Genomic DNA, 22,348 nt, shown 5'->3' on the forward strand with positions numbered 1-22,348 from the left:
GACATTTTAATGTGGAAAAAGTTAAATATTATAACTTTTAATAGAAATCCATAGTGGCCTAATCAGATGTATTTTTTTAGGTGAGTAACTGCTGTAAACTGCGTGGCCTCAGTGGACACAGGATCCAGCAGAAAGTGACACACATACCTCTGGGCCTCTCTGAATAATGTATCCTGGCTGGTATAAACGGAGTGATACTGTGTCCTCTAAAGTACTATCAGATGCATCTATCATGACCGTTCATTCATTAAGATTGGATTATCTGGATTGCCTCTCAGCTCCTTCCTCCCTCTGCCTCTGTATTGATGCTTGTGTTGTGACTGTGACTGACTGTTTCAGGCTTGTAACTGCGCTCTCTTTGTTTCCTGTAACTAAGCTGTCGTTCTTCTTCGCCTTTCCTCTTGTCAGCCGCTCTCACTCTCCCCTCCGTCGTTTTGACCCCCTGCTCCTCTTTCTCAGCTCATGTGAGTGGTTAACAAACGCCCACTCGCTCGAGGCTGGAAATGTGCCACAATATAGTGAGAATCGCACCTTAAACACGACAGGATGAGAGAGGAGCAGCTGAAATGTGAGTCACAGAGAGGAAGCTCAGTTAACGTGTTAATCTCCCTTTTCTTGCCAGGGCCGAGTTCAGGAAAACACTCCCCAGGAAGCGCTGGTGTGGCTGGTGAAAAGTTAACAATATATTCGCCATCACGGCTGCAGGGCCTGCCAGCAGGGTTAGCTGTTATGGACCTTTCCGTGATTTGATCAGGAATAATGAGCTTTCCCACCCTGTTGTTTGAGAGAGGATGGGTGAGGCAAAAAGCTGTTAATCTGTTTCCTGAAAAATGTTGCGACCAGCTGATTTAAAAGTAAAGCAGATCCTTGTGTGTCGCTGGATTTAACTTCCTCTGTTTTTGGTTTCCCACAGTCCTTAATGCCACATGAAAATAATAACTGTACAAATCAAACAATCATTTTTTCCTTCAGTTATGTTTTTCTTTTCTTCTGACCTTAAAAAAAACAAAATAATTGGAGGTGTTAACTATTCTTTAGCCACAAACCGGACTTGCATATTTCATGAGTGTGACCAAGTACAGAAATGAACATTAAGCATTTTTTTATGGCACTAAATAAGGAAATATTTTGTGCTTTATATGTAGTGTTGGGCATACTGTATTTAAGCTAGCTAGCCGCTTAGCCCCAGTTTCTGCCTCTCATGTTTTAGCATTAGCATTAGCATTAACTTTCACAAGGTCAGATTCAGACGTTTTGATATTTCGAGTGGGAAACTTGACTTGCAGTCAGGGCTGCAGATACAAAACGGGATATAGGAGTTTTTAGTCTTATAGCACCTTAACTGGGGAACTCTGAATCTACGGCAAGAAGAAAGGAAAACCTATTTTTAAAACCCATTTCCTATTCAGGTAGCAACCAGCTAGCTTGTTACTGCTGGCTACTCGGAGAAGAACAGTTATAGCTAAATGTATTTAAATTGCAGACGTAGTATTTTTAATGCAGCAGAATGGACCCCGTCAGTGTTATTATTTTTATTTCATTTTTAAAAATATTTTATAGGTCACCCCCGGGCGACAAGAAGACGGCGAGAGGGTTGGGATTCCTCCGGCTACACCGGCTTCCTCCCACAGTCCGAAGACAAGCAGGTTGGTTTAATTAGCAACTCTAAAGAGTGAATTGTGAATTTGTCTACGCATCATGTGATAGATCTAATGTCAGACTTTAAAAGGAGAAGTATGACCAGTGAATGAATGCTTGGTGCAAATGTCTTTATTATTATTGGTGATTCATTAACATGTTAGCAACGTGATGTCATAAATCATCAAGGCAGAGTTCATTTCAACTAGTTCTTAGCCTATTGGGTGATTTAACTTTGAATAATGCATCATATTTTACAAGTTAATCATGTTTATTTATATTTAAAATCTTTATCTGTAAAGTAAAATGTAGTGGAGCATAAAGAACAATGTTTTATCCTCAGTTATAGTGAAGCAAATATCAAATAGCATGGAATAGAAATGGTCAAGTAAAGTACAATACATTTACTTAAGTGTATTATATTATTATTATTAGCAAATATAATGTTTTACAGTCATGAAACTGGTTCTGGTTTATAAGCAATTATCATGTCATGTCATAAAACAATGTCTCCAGGAAACAGAATCAGCACTTTCTTCTTTCTTTGTTGTTGCTCCTTTGGCCTGCTCTCACAGCTCGTATCTCAATTTGCTTTTCTGAGCCCACATGTGAGTTTACATAGGCTTCTGTGTGTGTATGAGTAATTACTGGGCAGAGGGAGAGAGGGGGAAGAAAAATTTCCCTGTGAACTTTTTCTTTTCTCCTCCTCTTTCCTCCAGCGACTCGCTGTGCAAAGACCCAGACTGACAGACAAAGAGGAACCCCAGCAACATCTCCATCTCTATTCCTCACCCTCTCATAACTCCCTGTTTTTCTCCCTCACTTCCTCTCCCCTCCTTCACCTCACACAATAGACTTCCCCTCCGAGCGGCGGCCTGAAGGGAAAAGCAGGGGGGATACAGTTTCTGTGCAACAATGGAAATTCAATCAGGAAATGGAGAGGAGGTGGCGAGCACAGTGTCGGCGACCTCGGGCTTCGTTTCCCGTCGTCCCTCTGGGCTGCAGGTAGAGGCATCAGACAGTCCAGTGCTCAGAGAGGACCTGCAGGCTGCTAAGAGGATTGAAAGGTTTGCCATCCCACTTGATAGTCTTAAGAGGATGTTTGAGAAGCCTGCTGTGGCAAATACGGTAAGTACTGCCACTGTGGATTTTCATGGGGTTATGTGGCGTGAACTGTACCTCCTTTTTGTGCAGTTACTTTCCACCTCGCTCCAGGTAACTGCCACGCTTGTGCTGCATGTGTCAGGTGGATGAATATAGGCCTCGATGCGACTTGCATTTCAGCAAATTGAAAGAAACTTTAAAGTTAGTAGTGGTGACATGACTGTGAGGGGAAAAACACATCTGTTTTCCGAGTGGTGAAACTTCAGATTTCACTGTTGTTTTCCTCTTTATGTGAGGACTTCAGGTGCTGGTTGTCTACGCTTTTATCTAGTAACAATATGGGATTTATCTCTGTGTCTCCATTTGCTCCAGTATCATTCACTCTCTGGCAATTTGTACTTTTCCGTCATTTCCTCAGTTCTGGTGAAAAACACTCACAGCACACGTCTCCTCGCTCTCCCACTTTGTTTTTTCCATCTCAGCTGGCTTCTCTGAGAGGAAAATCTAAGTCTGCTGGAAGTGAAGTGGGTCATTATGAGAAAAACCTCCCATTTTCCAAATGTCTGATGATGAGACAAGAAGGTCCAGATGACCTACTTTTTCCTCCTAATGTCGTCGTGACCCGTCAGAATGTGCCAAGGACAATGAGCTCGATGATGCTGCATGAAAACCTCCTTCTTCAGAGGCTCCCAACTATATAAACATACCCCAACAAAATCCACATGGGCCAATGTATTATGGGGAGTGTAGTTGTCAGTGTGTGCCAGTGCAAACTGGTGGCACAGATCACACACCAGCTGCATCAGTGCAGTGCCACTGGGGTTGCTGATATTCGACACCCTGTTATTTAAGGCCTATTTTGGGGAGCTTTATGGTTAAGCAGGATTTTAAAAATAACCCTGTAATTGGTATGTCGGCTGCTGCTGCTGGAAGCAGTGCGAAACTTCTCCGTCAGGCCAGAGTGGAGACAGAGACGTGGAGCTATTAGAATCAAATCACATCTGGCTCCTGAGATGAAAACATTTTCCAGATTACTGCGGTTAATGAGCCACATCACTGAAGCCAAGATAGCATCTTTTGAGGTTTTCTTCTGCTTTCCAGTCCGGCTATTATATATTTATTTTTAGTCATCAGGCATATGTTTGGGTTTGCTGTGGTATAAGTCATAATGGTCCCAAAAGATAAGAAGGCTTATTATGGCTGTTTGACATTCCACGGTGTCTCATTGACCGTTAGCTATCTGCAGCTTGGCATGAGGAGAAAGTTCTCAGCCTTTCGATACTCAAGGGTCACTGAGGTGTCTGCCTGAGTGTTATCTCTTGTGTTAGATAGTGACAGTAACTAGCAATGGATCAAATGACTGTGTGTAATGTGAAATGGGTCACTTCTGGTGACTAACCCTCAGAGAATTGGCAACAGAGTCCTGCAGCTTCTGTGTTTTCAGTCTCATTCCTCTCAGCATTTACTTCCTGCACAGCGGCAGAGAGATAGAGTTAGCAAATAAAGCTACGTCCACACAAAAACCTCACCACCTCCGTCCAGACGAGCAATACGTTACCTACACTGGGCATGTGCATGCCAGTGTAAACAGGAAGTAGATTGTTCAGAAAGCAAAGACCACAAGGTCAGCAACACATCAACATCAGGGAGTGACGTCATTGTTTCCAAAGGTCTCCAGTTTTGCCCGTCCAGACTAAAAGAAACCCCGGAGTTTCCAAACTAAAAACAGGGGCCAGCGGCGTTTCTTAAAGTCTGTTTTAGAGACTCGTAACTTCGGAGCAGTGTGGACGATGTAGCAGAAGAGATGCGTAGTAGTAGTAGTGTGCACATACAGTATTTAAAGCTGTTGCACAGAATCTCTTAAAAGGTTTTCCGTAGTTAAAGAAAAAGTGGAGGCATTTGCAGCAGTGCAAGAGATTTTACAGCCGTAAAATTCTACTGTTTCCACGGGAACTGCTCGTTTGCTGCCGTGGTAACTAAGTCTTTTGTGCAATGGTTTCTTCAGTAAAATACTAAGATAAGGATAAAACCTTAAATACTTAAGAGAACATTTAAAGGAAACCTGAAGGAGAAGACTTGGAGACCAAAAGCAGATTAAATACTGGACACAACTCTATGCTAACGCTAACGTTCTCTGTATCAGCTGGATGTGTAAATACTGTAAGCAAGTGTCAACCTTAGAGGTGATAATGACCCAGTTCCTAGCTTGTTTCCGCTTCATGGCTCATCTTTACCATCAGTCTCCTCGTGCCTGCAGCTAACCCCGCTAACATCATCCTCTGTGGGAGCTGGGATCATTTCACCTTTGACCTTTCCTGTCGATATAACTGCTCAACTTGCCACTTCGCGGCCACTCACGGCTGATTCAGGTTTCACGTCACTTTTTCTTCTACTTCCAGACTGAATCCTCACTTTCTGACCCGATGGTGGAGCAAGCCTTTTATTTATATTTTCTTTTAGATAACAAGCTGTACAGCTGGTCAAAATGTCTGTCACAAGCTGGCATTGCAACACATGCTGTATCTTGGAATTGTATCATGAGTGCTTGCAGTCTGTTCCTATCTTTCCTTGAAAAAAAAAGCCTGTAGTCAGTGTTAATGGAGCATATGGGCAGTGTTCCCAGATTCCCACAGAGAGGAGAGGACTAGAGCTCTGCAGCCGGCTGGTTATAAAACACGACCTTGTCTCCAACTCGTTTGTAAGGCTGAGCTTAATATTTGATGATGTGCCGTATTTTTCTTTCTGTGGCCCGTTTCATTTATTTAAACGCGGCAATGTCATTGGACGGCCGGCCGTAACAATGAGTGATGGATTCCCAGGTGGTCTCTCAGCCGTGGCCAAAAATCGTCCGCGTTTTCCAGCAACTGCAGATGTGAAGTGATGCAATGGTTTATCTCGCAGTGCAAAGAGCGTGTTTTTCCGCTTGTGTGGCTGGACGAACCTCCAGGGACGCTGGCTTGTGTTTACAGCATCTGTCTGACCTTCTGGTCATGACTGTGCGCACAGGGGAGAACACACACACACACACACACACACACACACACACACACACACACACACACACTGATGCATGACACACATGAGACACATGAGGTGCTTCAGTGTCAAATCTTATCATGCAGGAGGTTCAGTATTCTTGGAAACACGCACTTTTCATTCATTTATATAAATATGCAGAAAAATAGGCCACTAATCAAGGATGTTGAACATTTGCACTTTTCATTATTTTGTTCTGGCTCATTAAAATGTTCAAGCATAAATTAGCAGTTACATAATTTAAATGTTTGAAATACTCATGACCTGACTTGTTGTAATGGCCGCCGTCAGCCAGTGGGTGGCAGTGCAGCATCTGTGAGGCCGAGAGAGCAAAGCTGGAGTTAAAAACAGACACTGTGTGAGAGAGGGAGGATGAATTATATGGACTTAATCAGGAGTTTATCACAGGGAGACAATTGCTAATCACCTGGTGTTAATTGGAGTTGATGCTTAATGCCGGGGGGGGGTCTTAAAAATTGCCGCTCTCTTGTGTCTGAGGCAGTCAGATTATCAGGATTTGCATAACTGGCAAAATATCTAATTTTAATGTGTTCGGTAAATTTAACGCAACATAAGAGAATTTAAAAAGGATTTCATACTGTGGGATTAAACAGGGTTACCAGGATAATGTGATTAGAGAGAGAGAGAAACTTTTCAGGTGTGTTCTGTGAATGAGTTTTCGACGTAAACGCAGACAGTGACACCAGAGGTCAGGTTTATTTTCATAACTGTCACTGTCAATAACTTTGAATTGAGTGGAAAGACTCATTACCCTCCTGTAACCATATTTTCTCTTTCATAATGTGCCTTCAACAAATGGTTTTCAAAAAGCACCATTCAGTCTGAAAGACAGTAAATGGAGCTTTTCATGTAGTTCATTTCTATAGCTTTTTTCATTTTTTAAATCACCTTTCTCCAGCTTTTATGTGAAATTGTGTGAATTTTGTCACTCTGCCTTTTGGCTAATTGTGTGCAAAAAGAAAGAAGGGGAATCAGTCAATATGCAACAGCATTCCTAAACTCACTTAATTAAATGTTAAATAAACTAAAAGCCACAATGTGTCTCTGCAAGACATTGATCCGGACTTGATGAGGACACCGGCGTCCTCATCAAGTCCGGTGAGCTCGTAAAAATTCCATTAACTTTTACCAGGCATCTCTTTCGTCTCAGTTTCACAGATTCAAATCTTTTAATGGAGCTGGCAGCAGCCGAGCCGTGTGTGTGTGTGTGTGTGTGTGTGTGTGTGTGTGTGTGTGTGTGTGTGTGTGTGTGTGTGTGAGAGAGTGAGACGCATTGCTGGTCTGATGTGTGATGATGACTTGTTGCTCCACAGCTTTGCCTCTGAGAATAGTTGCAGTGTTACGTGGTCTGTCAAACATAGCGCAGAAACTCCCCGCTTCATTTGACTCATTCAGATAAGTCGTTTGTCGAACCTGTCGTTTATTTTGTTTATGGATTTGTGGAATTGAAACCTACATAAAAGTCTTGCTCTGTACTGCTGTCGGTGCTTGTTAAGACTGCCCTTTTTATTCCAGAGGTATTGTGGCAGCGTGTGCACTGCAATGTAGGATAATCCATTCCCACAGCTGGGTAATGAATGCATATCTCTGGGCCTTTTTCCATAGAGATGGTTACGTGACTCAGGCTGTCTTTTCTCTAACGCAGTTTGACACCCACGGCCCCACCAGAGCATATGTGTTCAACAATTAGCCAAAGACCGCAAGGCTTACTGTTTCAATCATTTATTCTAGCTACAGCAATATGTCTATGTGAGGGCAGCACCACGCCATCTCTCTCCTCTTGCCATTCATCGTTGCCATAGCAAAAGAAAAAAGAGGAAGCGCTCTTCAGTAAAAGGTCCCCACTGTAAATGCTTTTGGCTGTGTATCATAAATTAACACTTTATCATTAAACCTGATGACTGCTACAGTTTGACAAGAGCAGGAGCAGCTGTGCTAGCAGCTCTGTGATGCTGCACTTACACACATGTTAGCTTAGCTTTTATGTAAATGCTAACATCAGGAAGCAAACATGCTAACTCTTACATGCTGATGCTTAGAGGGTTTAATGTTTAGCATGTTCACCATTTTAGTTTAGCATGTTAGCAACCTAACATTTGCTAGTTAGCTATAAACTCAGTTTTTTATATATAATTGAATAAAATAGCATATCTCAGAAGTAAAGTAAAATATGTAAGTGCTTACTTTAGAGAAACTAGGTACTTTTGACTCAAATATCATAATGAAATAGTAACATTTTGCCAGTCAGTGCTAATTTGTTCTGCTCTGTTAGCAGAAACTAGCCCCAGTCCTTTAATTACCTGCTACAGGTGCTGATAATACCGCCCATGCTAGCTGTACTTAGGCACTACAGTGCTTTGAGCTAAATGCTAACATGTTCACTCTAACAATGCTGTTTAGTAGGTAAACTGTTTATTGTAGTAGTTTACTGTATTAGCATGCTAGCATTTGTTAATTAGCTCCAGACACAAAGTGTTTTTTACATACATTGTAAATAAACTAAATACATTATGTTATTACTTACTTTTAAATTCTCTTTGTGTAGAAATAAATTACAAAATAATAATAAACAGATATACGAGAGCTAAATGCTAACGTTCTCTCTCTCTTGTTCATATGGGATGAAGTGTATTCTTACGTGTAGAAACACTTCACACCTTTCTACCTTTAGACTCTCTCATCCAAAAGCTGTTGAGATATTTGAGTATGGACCAACCAACCAGCCAACCAGCATTTCCGTCTCTATACTAGCCACTATAGCGTGGCTAAAGTCAGTTGAGGTTTAATATAAAAGCCAGTATCCTAAGGTGACATGAAGTTTGTCCACCTGCATGGGCTTGTATTACACACACGTAATTATAGATGAAAAATCCCCAGAATATAAACTCGGCATGCGGCGTGTCAGCCGATGTCAGGTCCATGGTTCGGTGTATATTTGGAGAGGCTGAAAACGGAGCCGGGTCCCGGGCCACGTCGGAGTCGTCATGTATAAATAGTAGTGCCTGGTGATGTTGGCATCGCTCACTGAACATTAAGAGGGCACAGAGCCTGATGAAAGAGACTGAAATATGATTTACATTCAGTGAGCACAGGGCCATATTGTGAAAGAGAGGACTGAGAGTGGATGGGAGGGGAAGGCAAGAGGGTGAGGAAGATGAAGACGGATAGGATGGATGATGGAGAATCAGTGTGTGTGTGTGTGTGTGTGTGTGTGGGGGGGGGGGGGGGGGGGAGAGAGAGAATCCAAATGAAGATGGAGTTCATATTTTAGCAGGTGAAGCAGCTCCCTGTCTGATTAACAAATTATATTCATGTTTCAATAATTATAAGCTTCATCACGCCCCCCCCACTTCAGGGCTGCACAATCACACTGACAGTTTTTCCTTTTTCCTTTTTTCCCCCCACAACTTTCTCTCCTGACAGCCGAGCACATGTCTGTCAGGTTTCAGTCCCGGTTACGATCACTGATAATCAGGCGAGAGCAACCCAGAATACAGAATGAGCTCCGCCGCAGGCCACAAGGTAGACACTAAATATACAGTATCACCACATGCGGAGCTACATTCACAACATCAGTGGGATCAGACGTCAGAGCGTTCATACGAGGGGCGGGGATCGATCCCGAAATATCGACGCCACGTCTCGTTTTTGAAGATTGATTCTGGCGTCGGCATCGATCGATGGCAGTTTCAGTTTCTCTCTTCTGTGTTGGACTGTTTGTTGTTGCCGCTGCTCTTGTCGTGTCGTACGCACTCAAACATGAACCGACGCCTCGGTGGCTCAGCTGCAGTTTGGGGCCAGAACAGTGACGGTATTGATATTTAAAAATAAAAGCTGGCACTGAAATCAAAACCCAACAATGGCATTGAAAAAGTTGCATTAGAAAAGTTGACCTAAAAATATCGACTCTGGAAAAGGTTCAACTGGAAAATAAAACACTGGCATTAAAAAAAATAATAACTGTCACTGAAAAAAGAAGATTGACATTGAAAAACATCATAATACAAAACATATCAAAATTAAATAAGATAAGATTGTAATTTGTCTTTTCTTTTTCCAGTACAACTTGTTTCGATGCCATTTTTTCCTTCTTCACTTCAGGTTTTGTTTTTAATTTAATTGTGGATCAAAAAGAAATTCTGTGGTATTGCCCAATACAACTTCATATAACGGAGACACTTGTTTAGTTGACTTGCAATATCTCATCATAATGAACATAATGCTGCACTTTGCTATATATATATATACATATACAGTATATATATATACTATGTAATGGCTGAGCACATCTCCAGCCTGCATTAATTATCTGCTAATGTCCCTGTTAGTTTTCTCTAGTCAATACACACAGGAAGTTTCTAGCCAAGCTTTGAAACTCCAAATCATTGGACGTCTGTCAAACTTTAATTTATCCGCTGCTCACTAGATCTGGGTCAAATTTGTCATTCGCAAATGGACCCAGTTGAGCAAACTGAATCACTCTCCTTTAACAGCCTCCACCCCGGGAGTGTGTCTGAGCGAGGCACTTAACCCTGTAGAAATCTGGTGGACATGCAGGGTGAAGCGCTGAAACACTGGTTAAAACCTGCTGGAGTGGGCGGTAAATTACAGTTAGAAAGTACAATGCGTGTGGTTTGTGAGTCAGGAGGGCAGATACTGCAGCAGAGATGCAGTATTTTCTTTGTACTGTCTCGGTCTCGTCACACCAGAGAGTAGGGGAAATTAATCAGCACATCTTTGCAAAAAAATGTTTGGTGCAGAAAACCAACAAGCTTCAATACCTTCCTCCTCAGTGTCAAGACAGGCTGCTATTGGTCCACCGAGTTAATTTGTAGGTCAGATTTCAGCTAAGCCGAAAGAAAAATTTGCATGGATTTGCTTCAGCCCCTTGCGACTGTGTATCCACTAATCATGGGGATTCTGCTGGAATAAATCAATTTTGCTGTGAAATTTCACCGCGCCTTAGGAATTACTGGAGCATGGTGTTAGCTCAGGCAGAACACTTAAGTCGTGCTTATATTAGCGGAGTAGCATCAGCTGTTTCATTCATGCTTCGCAGTCACTGGCAGCCTCACCAGCTGTGTGACTATCAGCTGACTAGTTATGTTCCATCACAGTCATGCAGGTGCACTGTGCAGCCCTTATGATTTACTGTATGTGCTTTAATTTAGCTGTTTTATCCATTTTCTACAAATGCTCAGCTCCTTTTATTTCCTGTAGGTGTGTTTGACTGAAATCAAACTGAAGTTTAGTAAATAAATAATCCATGTTGCCACTACACTGGACTCCCCCTGGCTTTCCTGTAGCAAAGCTCGCCCCATGAGGAGTGCTAGTAAGTGCTAAAAATAGCAGCAGGTTTAGTCATAACCTCCAACTGCTCCAGTGAGGCTGCTCAGCGGCCAGCAGCTGACGGCTGTGGTGTGATTGGGCAGATCCCAGGTGTAAATGTGTGAGGATCAAACCGGCGAGTATGTGAAGGTAAAGTCCGTCATGGATACGCAGTCGGTTTGAATCTGTGTTCGCTTTTAGACGGGAAAACGAAACCAAGACTTGGTATGAGATGTCAGATTTCACAGTGAAGGCCTGGTGACACCAGAATTTAAAATTTCACCATGACCCATTTGTGTAAAGCTAATTTTAATGGCATAGTAAATATGAATTTGGAAGTTTTGCTCACGAATTTGTGTGTTGACCAATCGCACGCCACCTCAACAGTCCTGACCTTTGAAGATATTCAACAGTGTGAACTGCTCAACAAATGAGACACGGTGTGCAGACGCTCATGAGACGGGAATCAATGGCACGAATGCGACTCTTTGTGCTAGTGAAGCTAACAAGCTAACAAGTTAGCTAAATGACCATTAGCAAGCACCAAAACCATGATCGTTCCCTAAAGCTAACCAAACCATGACCGGTGACGACGGTTCGGTATGCCGCCGTTGGTACGCGAGTCTTTGTTATTGTAACCATGACAACCAAGGTGCGGCCCCTAGGGGTTCTGTTTCAGGAGACACTCCTACTGGTCATATCAGAGGGTTGGAACAAATATGGCTGCTCTGTTTGCAGGACCTGTTGTTTACTTTCCATCTTTAGTGTTAGCATCTTTAGCATTAGCACGCCAGCTCCAGCAGTTCACCAATCAATCTTTACCTGGTGTAACACAACACCTATCGCAGTCTCAATTTATCTGGTGTTGATTCAAAAAATATCAGTCCCATGTTTTGACCAGAGGTTTTTAAAAGTGAAAGAAAAATAAAGTGGAAACCGCTGCACTCTCCGTCAGGCAGATGCAGGAGAGGAGGGTTTTGACAGGACACCACCACAAATGCTGCGGAGGGAAAACTCTGACTAAATGTTGCATCATGTATCCAAAAAAAACAAAAAAAAACATGCACGCAAACACACACACACACACACACACACACACACACACACAAACACACACACACACACACACACACGCACACAAATACACACAGCCTGGGATGAAAACACATCACACAGTTTTTATGTGTCAGAAATCTGCCAGGGAGGATAATGAAGCACATGCTGTGACCAGCGCAGCACTGTCTGTGCCCTCAGCTCATATATCAAGACAGTTTTCTGTACTGGAGAGCTTCAGTATTAAAATAGCACGGCTCTGTTTGTTTGTCGCCATAAAAGTGAATCATATACCCTGTTGGCTTTGTTCTGGCTCAATATATATATATATATATTTATATATATGTACACGTCTGCTCTTTCTTCTTTTGTGTTTGTTCATTTCCTCGGTTCGTCTCTGTAAGTCTTTCTATTGTGCCGTTGTCCATCTCCGAGCTTTTCACTTGTGACTCTGTCTGTGTGTTTGGCCTTCAGTTAATCCTTTCTGCCTCAGCTGGGCTCGGGAGAAAACCTCAAATCACTGTTACACACCCTCCTCCCCCTCCGACAGTCACCTCTCTCTCACTCTCAGGTTTGTTTTCTATCTGACTTTTTTCTCCCTTATTCAACATCGTTCTCTTTCACTTTTTCATTCACACTCGGTCTTTTTTGGCCTGTGGCCCATTTCTTTCTCCATTCCTTCCCCGTTTTTTGGACCGTGCCTCTTTTGTGCCCATGTCTGCCCATGAGTGCTTGAAATATTGATGTGGGTGGTTCTCGCCGTTCCTCTGTTTAGTCATAATAAGGACGGTCGATAGAGGATTGGAAACAAAACAAAAAAATAGTTTTTTTTGCACTTCTACTGGATTGCAAACGGGAACACTTGCAGCACACGGCACAAACAAAAACATTGGCAGAAAAGAAAAAGCAGCTGCCACAGAGTAGACGCGCAGAGGGAGCGCATGAAAGCTGAGACGACCTTCAAGTGAACAATGCACATGGTTGTGTAACATCAATGAGGAGGAGGTGATGGAAGATGGCTGAGGATTTAGCCTTCAGATCCGAATGTGGACGAGGGGTCAGGAGGTAGAGCGGGTCGTCCTCTAATCAGAAGGTCGGCGGTTCGATTACCCGGCCGCTCCGGTCCACATGTCAAAGTGTCCTTGGGCAAGATGCTGAACCAAGGGCGTGTTTGTCAGTGTGTGTGTGTGTGTGTGTGTGTGTGTGTGTGTGTGTGTGTGTGTGTGAATGTGGCTTGTTAGTGTAAAACGCTTTCATTGGTCGATAAGATTAGAGAAGCGCTATAAAACCGAGCACATGCCTTTAAGATCTCGCTGCCGTCATTTGATCTGCAAATGAAAATATTGGCTCTTTTGCGAACTGTTGAATGGATCAGGCTGCTTCTCCTCTACACATCACTCCTGATGAAAAGACGTTCTCCTGCAACAATGAGCTTCTGAGATCAAGGACTGAAAACTTCAGAGGAAAAAAAAAAGAAGAAGAAAGGAATAGATACTGATTTGTTTCCTTTTAACAGATGGAACAGACAGTGACTGTCTGAGTCAAAAGGGACAAGGGCGTCAAGTAAATGCATTTCTCATTGGACGCTTGGTGAACCAGGAATTCAAATATTTCGCACTATCATCACAACAGAATCATCATATTTTGAAGTTATAAGAAAAATAAAAGTACTGCAGAAAACAAGTACAATCAAGTAGTGTAGTGTGACACTTTAAGTTCTTTATTGATAGCAAAATGAATCCGGCCCACTCTGCAGCTGCAGCTTTATGTTCAGATAAATACCTCAAGGTCTTTTTTATCACATTATATCTGCTGAACGTCGGCACGCTAGCATTGTCGTTTTGTGCATATTAAAATGCTAAAACTAGCATTTAGCCGCTAGCTGCTTGTTCACCAGGACATGACGTGTAAAGTGTTGGGAACAGTGACAGCGGCGTGATCGCGCTGATCACTCGACACCCAGAAGAAGAAAATGGAAATCAGAATGGAAATAAGTAATTTTAGAAAGTATCCTTGAAAAATAATTTTCATATCCATCTTTGGTGAGCTGGGACTATATCAGCTGAGCTCAGGTTGACATGGCAACCTTTTAATTAAAACATGTAAATGTTGAAAAGAGTAATTACGTTAGTAAACAAACCAAATTGATCTTGGTAAATGTGAATAGCAAGTAAATGGCCAGAATGAAACCTCTGACAGCAGCTGTGTCTTTCAAGATGATGACCAGTCGCCTCATATAATCAACAAAGCCCCTCACTCATGCATCCATTCACTCATCTATTTATTCACGCAGCCTGAATGATTTAACCCCAGAGGCTGAGGCGCTGCAGCCGCCACAGCTGAATGTTGAAGCCAAAGCAGAGGTGTCTGACGGAGGCTGCGATGAGTCCGACTCTTTCCATCCCACATTTCTCTCAATGCAACCGACAGCAAGGGCGTGTTTGTTTAGTTAGCAAGTAATTACCAACGCAATGTTTGTGTATAAATACTTCAAAGGGACCAATGAGATGAAGAGAAAAGAGTTGACACAGATAATTAGCTCCGTAAATCTTGGGTTCTTGCTTGTACATTTTAATGCATCAATATAAAACTGTCAAAAGAACAAATATATTAAAGGTAGTAGAGTTTAAAGGCAGACGTCCATGTGTAGTGTGATTATAGATCAGGTCTAGCTTCTATATTAATACTGTGAAAGTATCAAAGCCTCAGTCCACAGAGGAATGCACACAGCCTGTATTCAGAAACTGAGCCTTCAAACCAGCCGTAGTAGTATGTCAGTATATCAGTTGTGTGATCGTACTAGAATATCTTCTCAGGTATCAGCCATATTAAGAGCAACACTCATGGTTTTGCTGCTGCTTTGTGATACAGACCTTTGATCCCAGTCACTAAGAAAACTATTTGAAATCTCAGGCTTCAAAAAGTCCCTCCAGGTAGTTTCAGGCCGACATTGTGAAGCTTCACCTGCATAGCATCAGTTTGAAAAGACTGCTGAGACCTCTGGCTCCCTGCTTTGAATTGTTGGGGAGAGTCAGGCGTGTTTTTAGAGAAACGAGTCCAAAGCAACCGGTTGCCTCAGTCAGACCCAGTGATTTGTTTACTGTTGTCGAGCCTCATGAGTCATGTTCGAGAGCAGGCACTTGTATGCTATGCCAGCCGACACATAAGGCGGCTTTCACAGCCAGAAGCTCTCACTCCAAGAGCTGTCGGAGGGAGGGTGCATGTGGCTGAACTGTGCCGTTGTCCAAAACGTGCAGCTTCACTTGTGCGCGCTCCGATCGCAGACAAAGGAATCCTATTAATTTAACATGAAGTCCTCAGGCGGTGACTCATGTGTGAGTGACTTCCTGTTTTGAGGGGGTCCACCAGCCAGAGCTGCAGTGCTCCTCCAGATACATGAATGGCAAACAGGCGGTAAATGAACAGCAGCACATGAACGAGCGGATTTGTGAGGAACTCGGTGTGAAGAGGTTCAAACGTCAGCAGAGTCTCGTTGCACAAACCTGCACAACCACACAGGTCGTTTTCACCTGCAACAGCGCCACTACGGTACCTGACCTCGGTTGTCACGGTTACAATATGAAACAGGCCGACTGTACCGAGACTGCCGTACCTGCCTTTGTCGCCGCGGTTACTGTAACAGCGGTGGTGGCGTGGTTAGGTTTAGGAAAAGATTGTGACTTTAGTTTCAAAAAATACTTCCTCAACATGAGCTGATCTTTGTTGTCATGGTTACATTTAGGGATGGCGCGATACTACTAGTATTGACCACAGGTGATCAGTTTTAAGGTGATCGCTGACTAGAAGCGTTAATTGATAATAGTCACAGCACTTTACCCTTCGCACCACCAGATGCTGCCTAGCAACACAACCTAACTGGGTTGTAATAAATAAAAGGGAAGGACAAGGAAAGGAGGGTGGGAGAAAGAAAGACGGAGAGGCGTAAAGGAACAGAGAGCATTCCCCAAAATAAGATCTGTTTAAGGAGGTGGACGACCTCTCTCCTCCAAAATGTCACATCTAATATCGACCCCACGGACCTTATCGATTTCAGCCGCTACTGTAGCCCCACCAACTCCACTAAAAGCACTTTGGGTAATTTCCGAGCTATTTGAGCTTTTCAGGTGCAGGAGAGACGGCCAGCAGCTCTGTGATGACTTGTACTCAGGCTCATCATAACCGCAGTCATTTGCCCTGAGTGTATTGACTGTAATCTATTTTTCAAACTCCGCCACGCGGTCATAACCTTGAGTGATTAACCAGATTCAAACACTACAGCTGGATTATCGCCATCAAAATATGATCAACACACATGAACAGACTGAAGGGAAACTCACTTTACTAAGGTCAAGACAGTATCACTCCATCTAAGTGAACAGTTACGACCGACTCTCTCTCTCTCTCCCAGCTGGCACATTCACTTTCTGTGGGTGGAGAAAAATAAAACCTCGGGGCTCAGTTTTTGACTAATTGACTTATTAAGACTGACACTTTTTAAACAGAGGATGACATAGGAGGAGGACAGATGGAGAACATTTGAGGAGGGAGAGGCGGACAGCCCTCCGCAGAGACCCCTCCGTGCGCTTCGACGTGTCATTAAAGTCCTACGAGTGGAAGCGCCGGCTTGTTAGAGGACGAAAATGTCCACGGCTGACATGAGGCGATCAGCGTAAAACGGTAAAGTCCCTGCACGCGTGACAGCGAGCTCATAGTTTCCTGGATCAGTCTAAGCTCTGGTGATGTCCCCCCTCTAATAGGCGCCAATGTGAAGGTGGGAGGGTGGAGGGGTGGAGGGTGTCGCCTCCCCAGGGCTAACGGTGCGTGTATTACTGTTACCATGGTTTCACCGCCACGGGTCCGACTGGCCTCTTCGTAGGCGGCTGTCACACACCAAATGCTCCCAGATGGCCTGAATTGATTTCATTAGCGGAGCATCTTTTAAGAGGATCCAGTGATTTCTCTCTCTCTCTCTCTCTCTCTCTCTCTCTCTCTCTCTCTCTCTCGCTCTCACAGGGATTATCTCTCGCGACAGGCTCGTACATTTAGACAGATTTCACCAAGCGCTGTCCCTTATTAACTCTGTCAGTCTGTTGGAGATGCACAGAGACACCCTCCTCCTCCTCTTCCTCCTCCTCCACCTCCACCACCGCCGCCGCCGCTCCCATTCCCTCTTCCTCCCTCCTTCCTCTGTGGCAGCCTGCGCCAAACAGAACATATGGCAGAGACTCAAAGCTAGATAGCGCTCGGTGATGGTTGCACGAGCCGCTGTGCTGTTGCCACTGCTGCTGTTCATCCGGTTATTGTAGCTCGTGAAGTGGATAACAGCAGAACTGTTATGTCACAGAATATCTGCTGAACTGAAAATTGGTCTTTTTCGGGACGGTATCATTCACCAGTATTTAATAGTTTCAGTTCTAAAAAATCTTAACAGTCCCAAATAAGCGAACACATATTTTTCTGAATGTCTCAATGCTGCTTCTCTATAATATATTGTATATTTCTTACTACCCATCAATCATTTCTAAATGAGTCAGTTTTAATGTGTTGTAGTTGATGCTATTGTCTTAAAATCAGCTTCCTCTGTGCCCTTGACCGGCTTTGTAAAGTTTTTTTTTCCAGCACATCATCAATGTGTCCTTGCAGACTGGCTGTTTTTCTTTTGCTTTTGAAAAATTGCCTCTGTTAAAAGGAAAAAAAAAGAAAGTTAGTTTTAGCAGAAACATGAATATCTTCAGGCCAATTTCCAACTTGAGTCCAACTTGATGTATTTTTAGGAAACCTATTTACTTACAAATTCTGCTGGCTTCATCTTGTATCTCTGCCAAACAGCCCTGAGATGCATCTGCTCTAAGGAATAAATGATATTTGAACATACATGAATGCTAGAAAAACATCTGTTTTGGTACTCAATACTGCATTTTATACAGTAAGAGGGGATTATCTCAGGTCACCTCTGGATTTCTAGTAAGACTACTTGAATTGTCGAGTAAATATTTTTGTGGCGTGCCCCAGGGTTCGATCCTGGGTCCTGTTCTTCTTTATTGTACATGCTTCCTTTAAGGCTGAGGAATGCTGCAAATGAACCAGTTCATAAGTCTTGCTGTCCAATCATGTCTGAGGACAAAAGTGTGTTTATCTTCTCCAAATGGATACACACTACAAGGCGGAATGAAAAGCTTCATGTAGGCAGCTGTGAGAGTTACATATGTTTTCCCCTCTGCACACCTCGTTGTCGGATTGTCAGAATCAACATTTAAAAAATTAGAGGCTTTTACCAGCATTGAACAACAAGTGTGTCCCAGCCAGGTTCATCACTCATTGTTGTCTCTGCTACTTGCGGTACATTTGTTTATTTGCATGCGTTTTCTTAAGCTGCAGTGTGTTGAGCTCTCAGGGCCACCGTAGGTATCTATCTGTTTGTTTTACTGTACTTGCTGTAGTGTGCACACAGCCAGTCCGTCAATGAGATTCCATGCTGTTTCATCTGCAACTGAAAAATATCGACCGGAGTGCGGACAAAGACTTTCACAGTATGATCGCACCCACACGCCACATGTGTTCATAATTCACCACACAAGTGAAGTGTAAACAAGCTCACCAGAATTCCAGACAGAGATAAATGTTTCAGGCCCTTTAATGGCTTTCAGTCAGTGACATTCACTTCTGTAACGCAAACTCACTCTCACACACACACACACACACACATTTTTCACATGCTGCCGCTGCTGCTCGTGCACTTAATCATCCCTGGAGCAAAGTAACAACCTGTTGTGGACAAAATACTGTTTAATATCAGCAGAGAGCTGGGGAGCAGCAGCCTGTGTGGACTCACTTATTTGAGCTTCATTCGATGTGAGTGCTACTTCAGCAAGAGAGCAAAAATAACAGTGACAGAGAGGGAGAGATTATGTTTACATCCCTGTTCTACGGAGGTGTGTGTGTGTGTGTGTGTGTGTGTGTGTGTGTGTGTTTGTGTGTGTGTGTGTGTGTGTGTGTGTGTGCACGTGCGCCATGTGGTTTGCCGTTGTTGCATGTTTGTTGTCACTCCGCGCAGACGCTCGGGAAGAAGCTGTCAAAAAAAAATGCTATGGGGAATACATTTGATTTGCAAATGAAATAACACACCCGCACATTTGCAAAGACACACACGCCTACACACACACACACACACACACACACACACAGACACACAGGTGTGTCTGTTCCCTGCAGGGATGATTTGCAACTGAATAGGTGTGTTGCACAGGCTGACTTCTAAGTTTTGACAAAATGCTTCCAGGGGAAAAACAAACCTGTGTGCGCCAAGGACATGCCATTTACCAGCGTTGTACCTTTTTCCAACAGAAGCCTGTGAAAACACCTTTAGTCACAGACAGAGTGGCACTATTAAAATTCAACCAAGTGCTGTTTGCACTAACTTTCCACTCAGTGTCTCCTGCTCTCACTGTGTTCAATGTCGCACTCACGTGTGTGTGTGTGTGTGTGTGTGTGTGTGTGTGTGTGTGTGTGTGTGTGTGTGTGTGCAGACCGGCAACTAAGTTTCACAGGAATCTGCAGCTTTAAATGTCACCAGACGCTTCACTGTGTCATTTTTCATACTGAAGGTATGCGTGTGTTTTTCTGTGTTTGTCCACTGATGACCTGCACTGTCACCTCTCCATCTCCCTTGTTGCAAAGCACAGGTGTTTCCTCTGATAGCTCCCTCTCTCTCTCTCTCTCTCTCTCTGTCTCTCTTACCAGGAAGTGACAAGCGTCCACACCTCCCCATCCAAAAGAGCGATGTCCAGTAGCAGTCTCACGCAGGCTGACGAGACGGCAGATCAGAGCATGGCCTCACCTCCGGACGCCGCTCTCTGTGAGTATATTCTCTAGCTTTTCTTTTTTTTTTTCTTTGGGAGTTGTGTTTTTTTTAAAAGTAGAGTTTTAAAAGTGACTTTGATGCAACTGCAGATGAGTTATAACATTTGACGAGAGGCCCTTACAGCTGTGTGATTGCGTCATGGTTACACTAGTGTGTTGAGCAAACAAACCAAGGCAGCAGAATGCTTAATGCAATGTTTTGTCCCATTTGTTCTATGAGATAAACATTTGGCAGAAAGCAGCTTTTGAAAACTACATTGTTCTTTGCTAGATAAGGCTGCCTCCCTGGCTGCTCTTTATTTTTTAAATGGCTTGCTGGATACTGTGCATTACTGCGATAGCAACACCGCGTTGGCTACCTCCAGTTTGTTTTCCCACTGACGCTGATAGCGCTGCGCACACAGATGGAGTTCACGGTGCAAGGTACAGTCCATGGATCACAAACAAATTAAAGCGAGCAACTTCTAAGATATTGGCCTTTCATGTGGCCCAACACAGTAACGCTGTTACTCTAGTGCATGTGTGGTGAGGTTGAAGAGACCAACAACCACAGACCAGTGTCATCCATCCATCGCAGCGTTTGAATAAACACCATAAGTGACATTCAACTGGCTGAACATCTAAAAACATTCACAATGAAAGCAGAAGCTTAGCTAAACACACAACGATGAACCATGAAGTGGAGATTTTTTTTTAATTACTCTGCCTTTATCAGACAGCCGCGATGGAGAGATGAGGAAATGAAAGGACAAAGAGATTGGGAATGACATGCAACAGGGGTCGCCAGTCAAACGTGAGCCGGGGATTTTGTGTTTTATGGTTGGTGCCTTAAACCCGAGGCCGCTGAAGAGCCTGTTGAAGAGGTCTCTATATAGAAACAAGCAGAGGGAGGTGACAAAAGAACAACGACACATTCCCTTAGTGTTTGTCCAAAATAAAAAACCAACAGAGATTTAAACTTTTTTACCAAGCAGCTGAAAAATTAAGTCAAAAACCTGCAGTTCCTCTAACGACCACTAGAGTCTGGCTCCAGCAGTGAGTCAGTCCCCATAGACTCCCATGTTAAAATGTCCAACTTTACAGCAGAAATAAACATGTTTACAGCCTGGTACAAAAACTACTTTCCTCCTTATGACACCGAAGCTCCACACTCGTCCCTCCTCTATTTTTAGATTAGCCAGGAGTTAGGAGGCGGAGTCAGGCACTGCCAAGATGGCGACAGCGCAGCAGCTCACTCTGAGCTTCAAAACTGCTGCATCCATCTTTATTTACACTCTGTTTTTTTTACACAGCTCGAGTATTTACCCTCTTTTTAGCTCTGCTATAGCTAGCTCCCATCTGGTGCTTTAGCCGCTAAATGCTACACTATGTTCACCAGCTAGTTGTTAGCTTTGTTTGCTGTTTGGTGCTGAGTAAGTGGTGGTTTTTAGAGCTGATGAGAGCGGTGAGAGTCGACCAAAACAGAGAAGTTGTGAGCAGTAAAACCAAAACAATGAGCTGAAAGATGCTCGTGGTCATGTCACTCAAGAAATGTTGACTACAGCTGCTTTATTCTTCACCGTTTTCTTATTTACCCAGGTTGTATTATAACTGTACTGTATTTTCTTCTATATGCTTTGCGAACACATGTCAAATGTCAGGCCGGTGTAAATTGAAATAGTAAAAGTGATTTGTAGAAAGCGAGACTCTAAAGCGATGGAAGTGTTGACAGGCCTCGGAGCAGTATCAAGGTGTTAACCACGCACACGCTCATAAACTCACAGATGCCGACTGACGCCTCTCCATCTCCACCTGAGATCAGTCGGGCTTTCGAGTCGGCCTCTAAACCTCCGCGCCGTCTCTAAAATTGGAGCTTGTCGGCGTTCCTGTTGACCCGACTGAGCGACAAGCTTTTGTCTCTGCTGACAGGTTGTCAGTGACGACACGGCACAGTCCTCTGCCGGGTCAAATGACTGGCTGCGGTGGCAGGAGGGCTTCAGGAGCTGTTCCCTCCAAAGCCGCAATGTTTAAATAAAGCCGGGTGTAACTGCACTTTAAACAGATGCAAAGCTCACCTCTAAATCTCCACGCTGCTGCTCTTTTTCTAAATAGACATCCTTGTTTACTTGTTTCCTCTCCTGTTACGCCAGAATCGCCGCCATGAGAGTTGTGTCGCACACAATAAAAAGGAGAGCTTTTATACTCTATTTATTTAAAAGTTTCCTGTGTGTATATATGTTATATATATTAGTTTCTGGCTGATTAAACTTGTCAGGCAGACTGGGCCCAAGAGAACTTTTCAAAGTGCAAACGCTGCCAGTTGGAGGAG

The 22,348-nt window shown here is 43.5% G+C and overlaps 1 protein-coding gene across 2 annotated transcripts in view; it reads left to right on the top strand.

Annotated features, from left to right (window-relative positions):
- The first annotated feature begins 2,358 nt into the window (after positions 1-2,358).
- xirp2a (xin actin binding repeat containing 2a) overlaps positions 2,359-22,348 on the top strand; it is a 48,911-nt gene continuing 28,921 nt past the window's right edge. Inside the window, exons 1-2 of one of the 2 annotated variants that reach the window (XM_023429804.2) lie at positions 2,359-2,766; positions 19,921-20,035. In XM_023429804.2, coding sequence (XP_023285572.1) covers positions 2,554-2,766; positions 19,921-20,035 — 328 coding nt within the window. In that variant the 5' untranslated portion in view covers positions 2,359-2,553. The remainder of the gene's footprint in view (positions 2,767-19,920; positions 20,036-22,348) is intronic. The other variant, XM_023429806.2, reaches the window with a different exon arrangement.

Source organism: Seriola lalandi, unplaced genomic scaffold (assembly GCF_002814215.2).
Source record: "Seriola lalandi dorsalis isolate HSWRI2012SDOR001 ecotype SW California unplaced genomic scaffold, Sedor1 jcf7180002054899, whole genome shotgun sequence".
NCBI classification, from domain to species: Eukaryota; Metazoa; Chordata; class Actinopteri; order Carangiformes; family Carangidae; genus Seriola; species Seriola lalandi.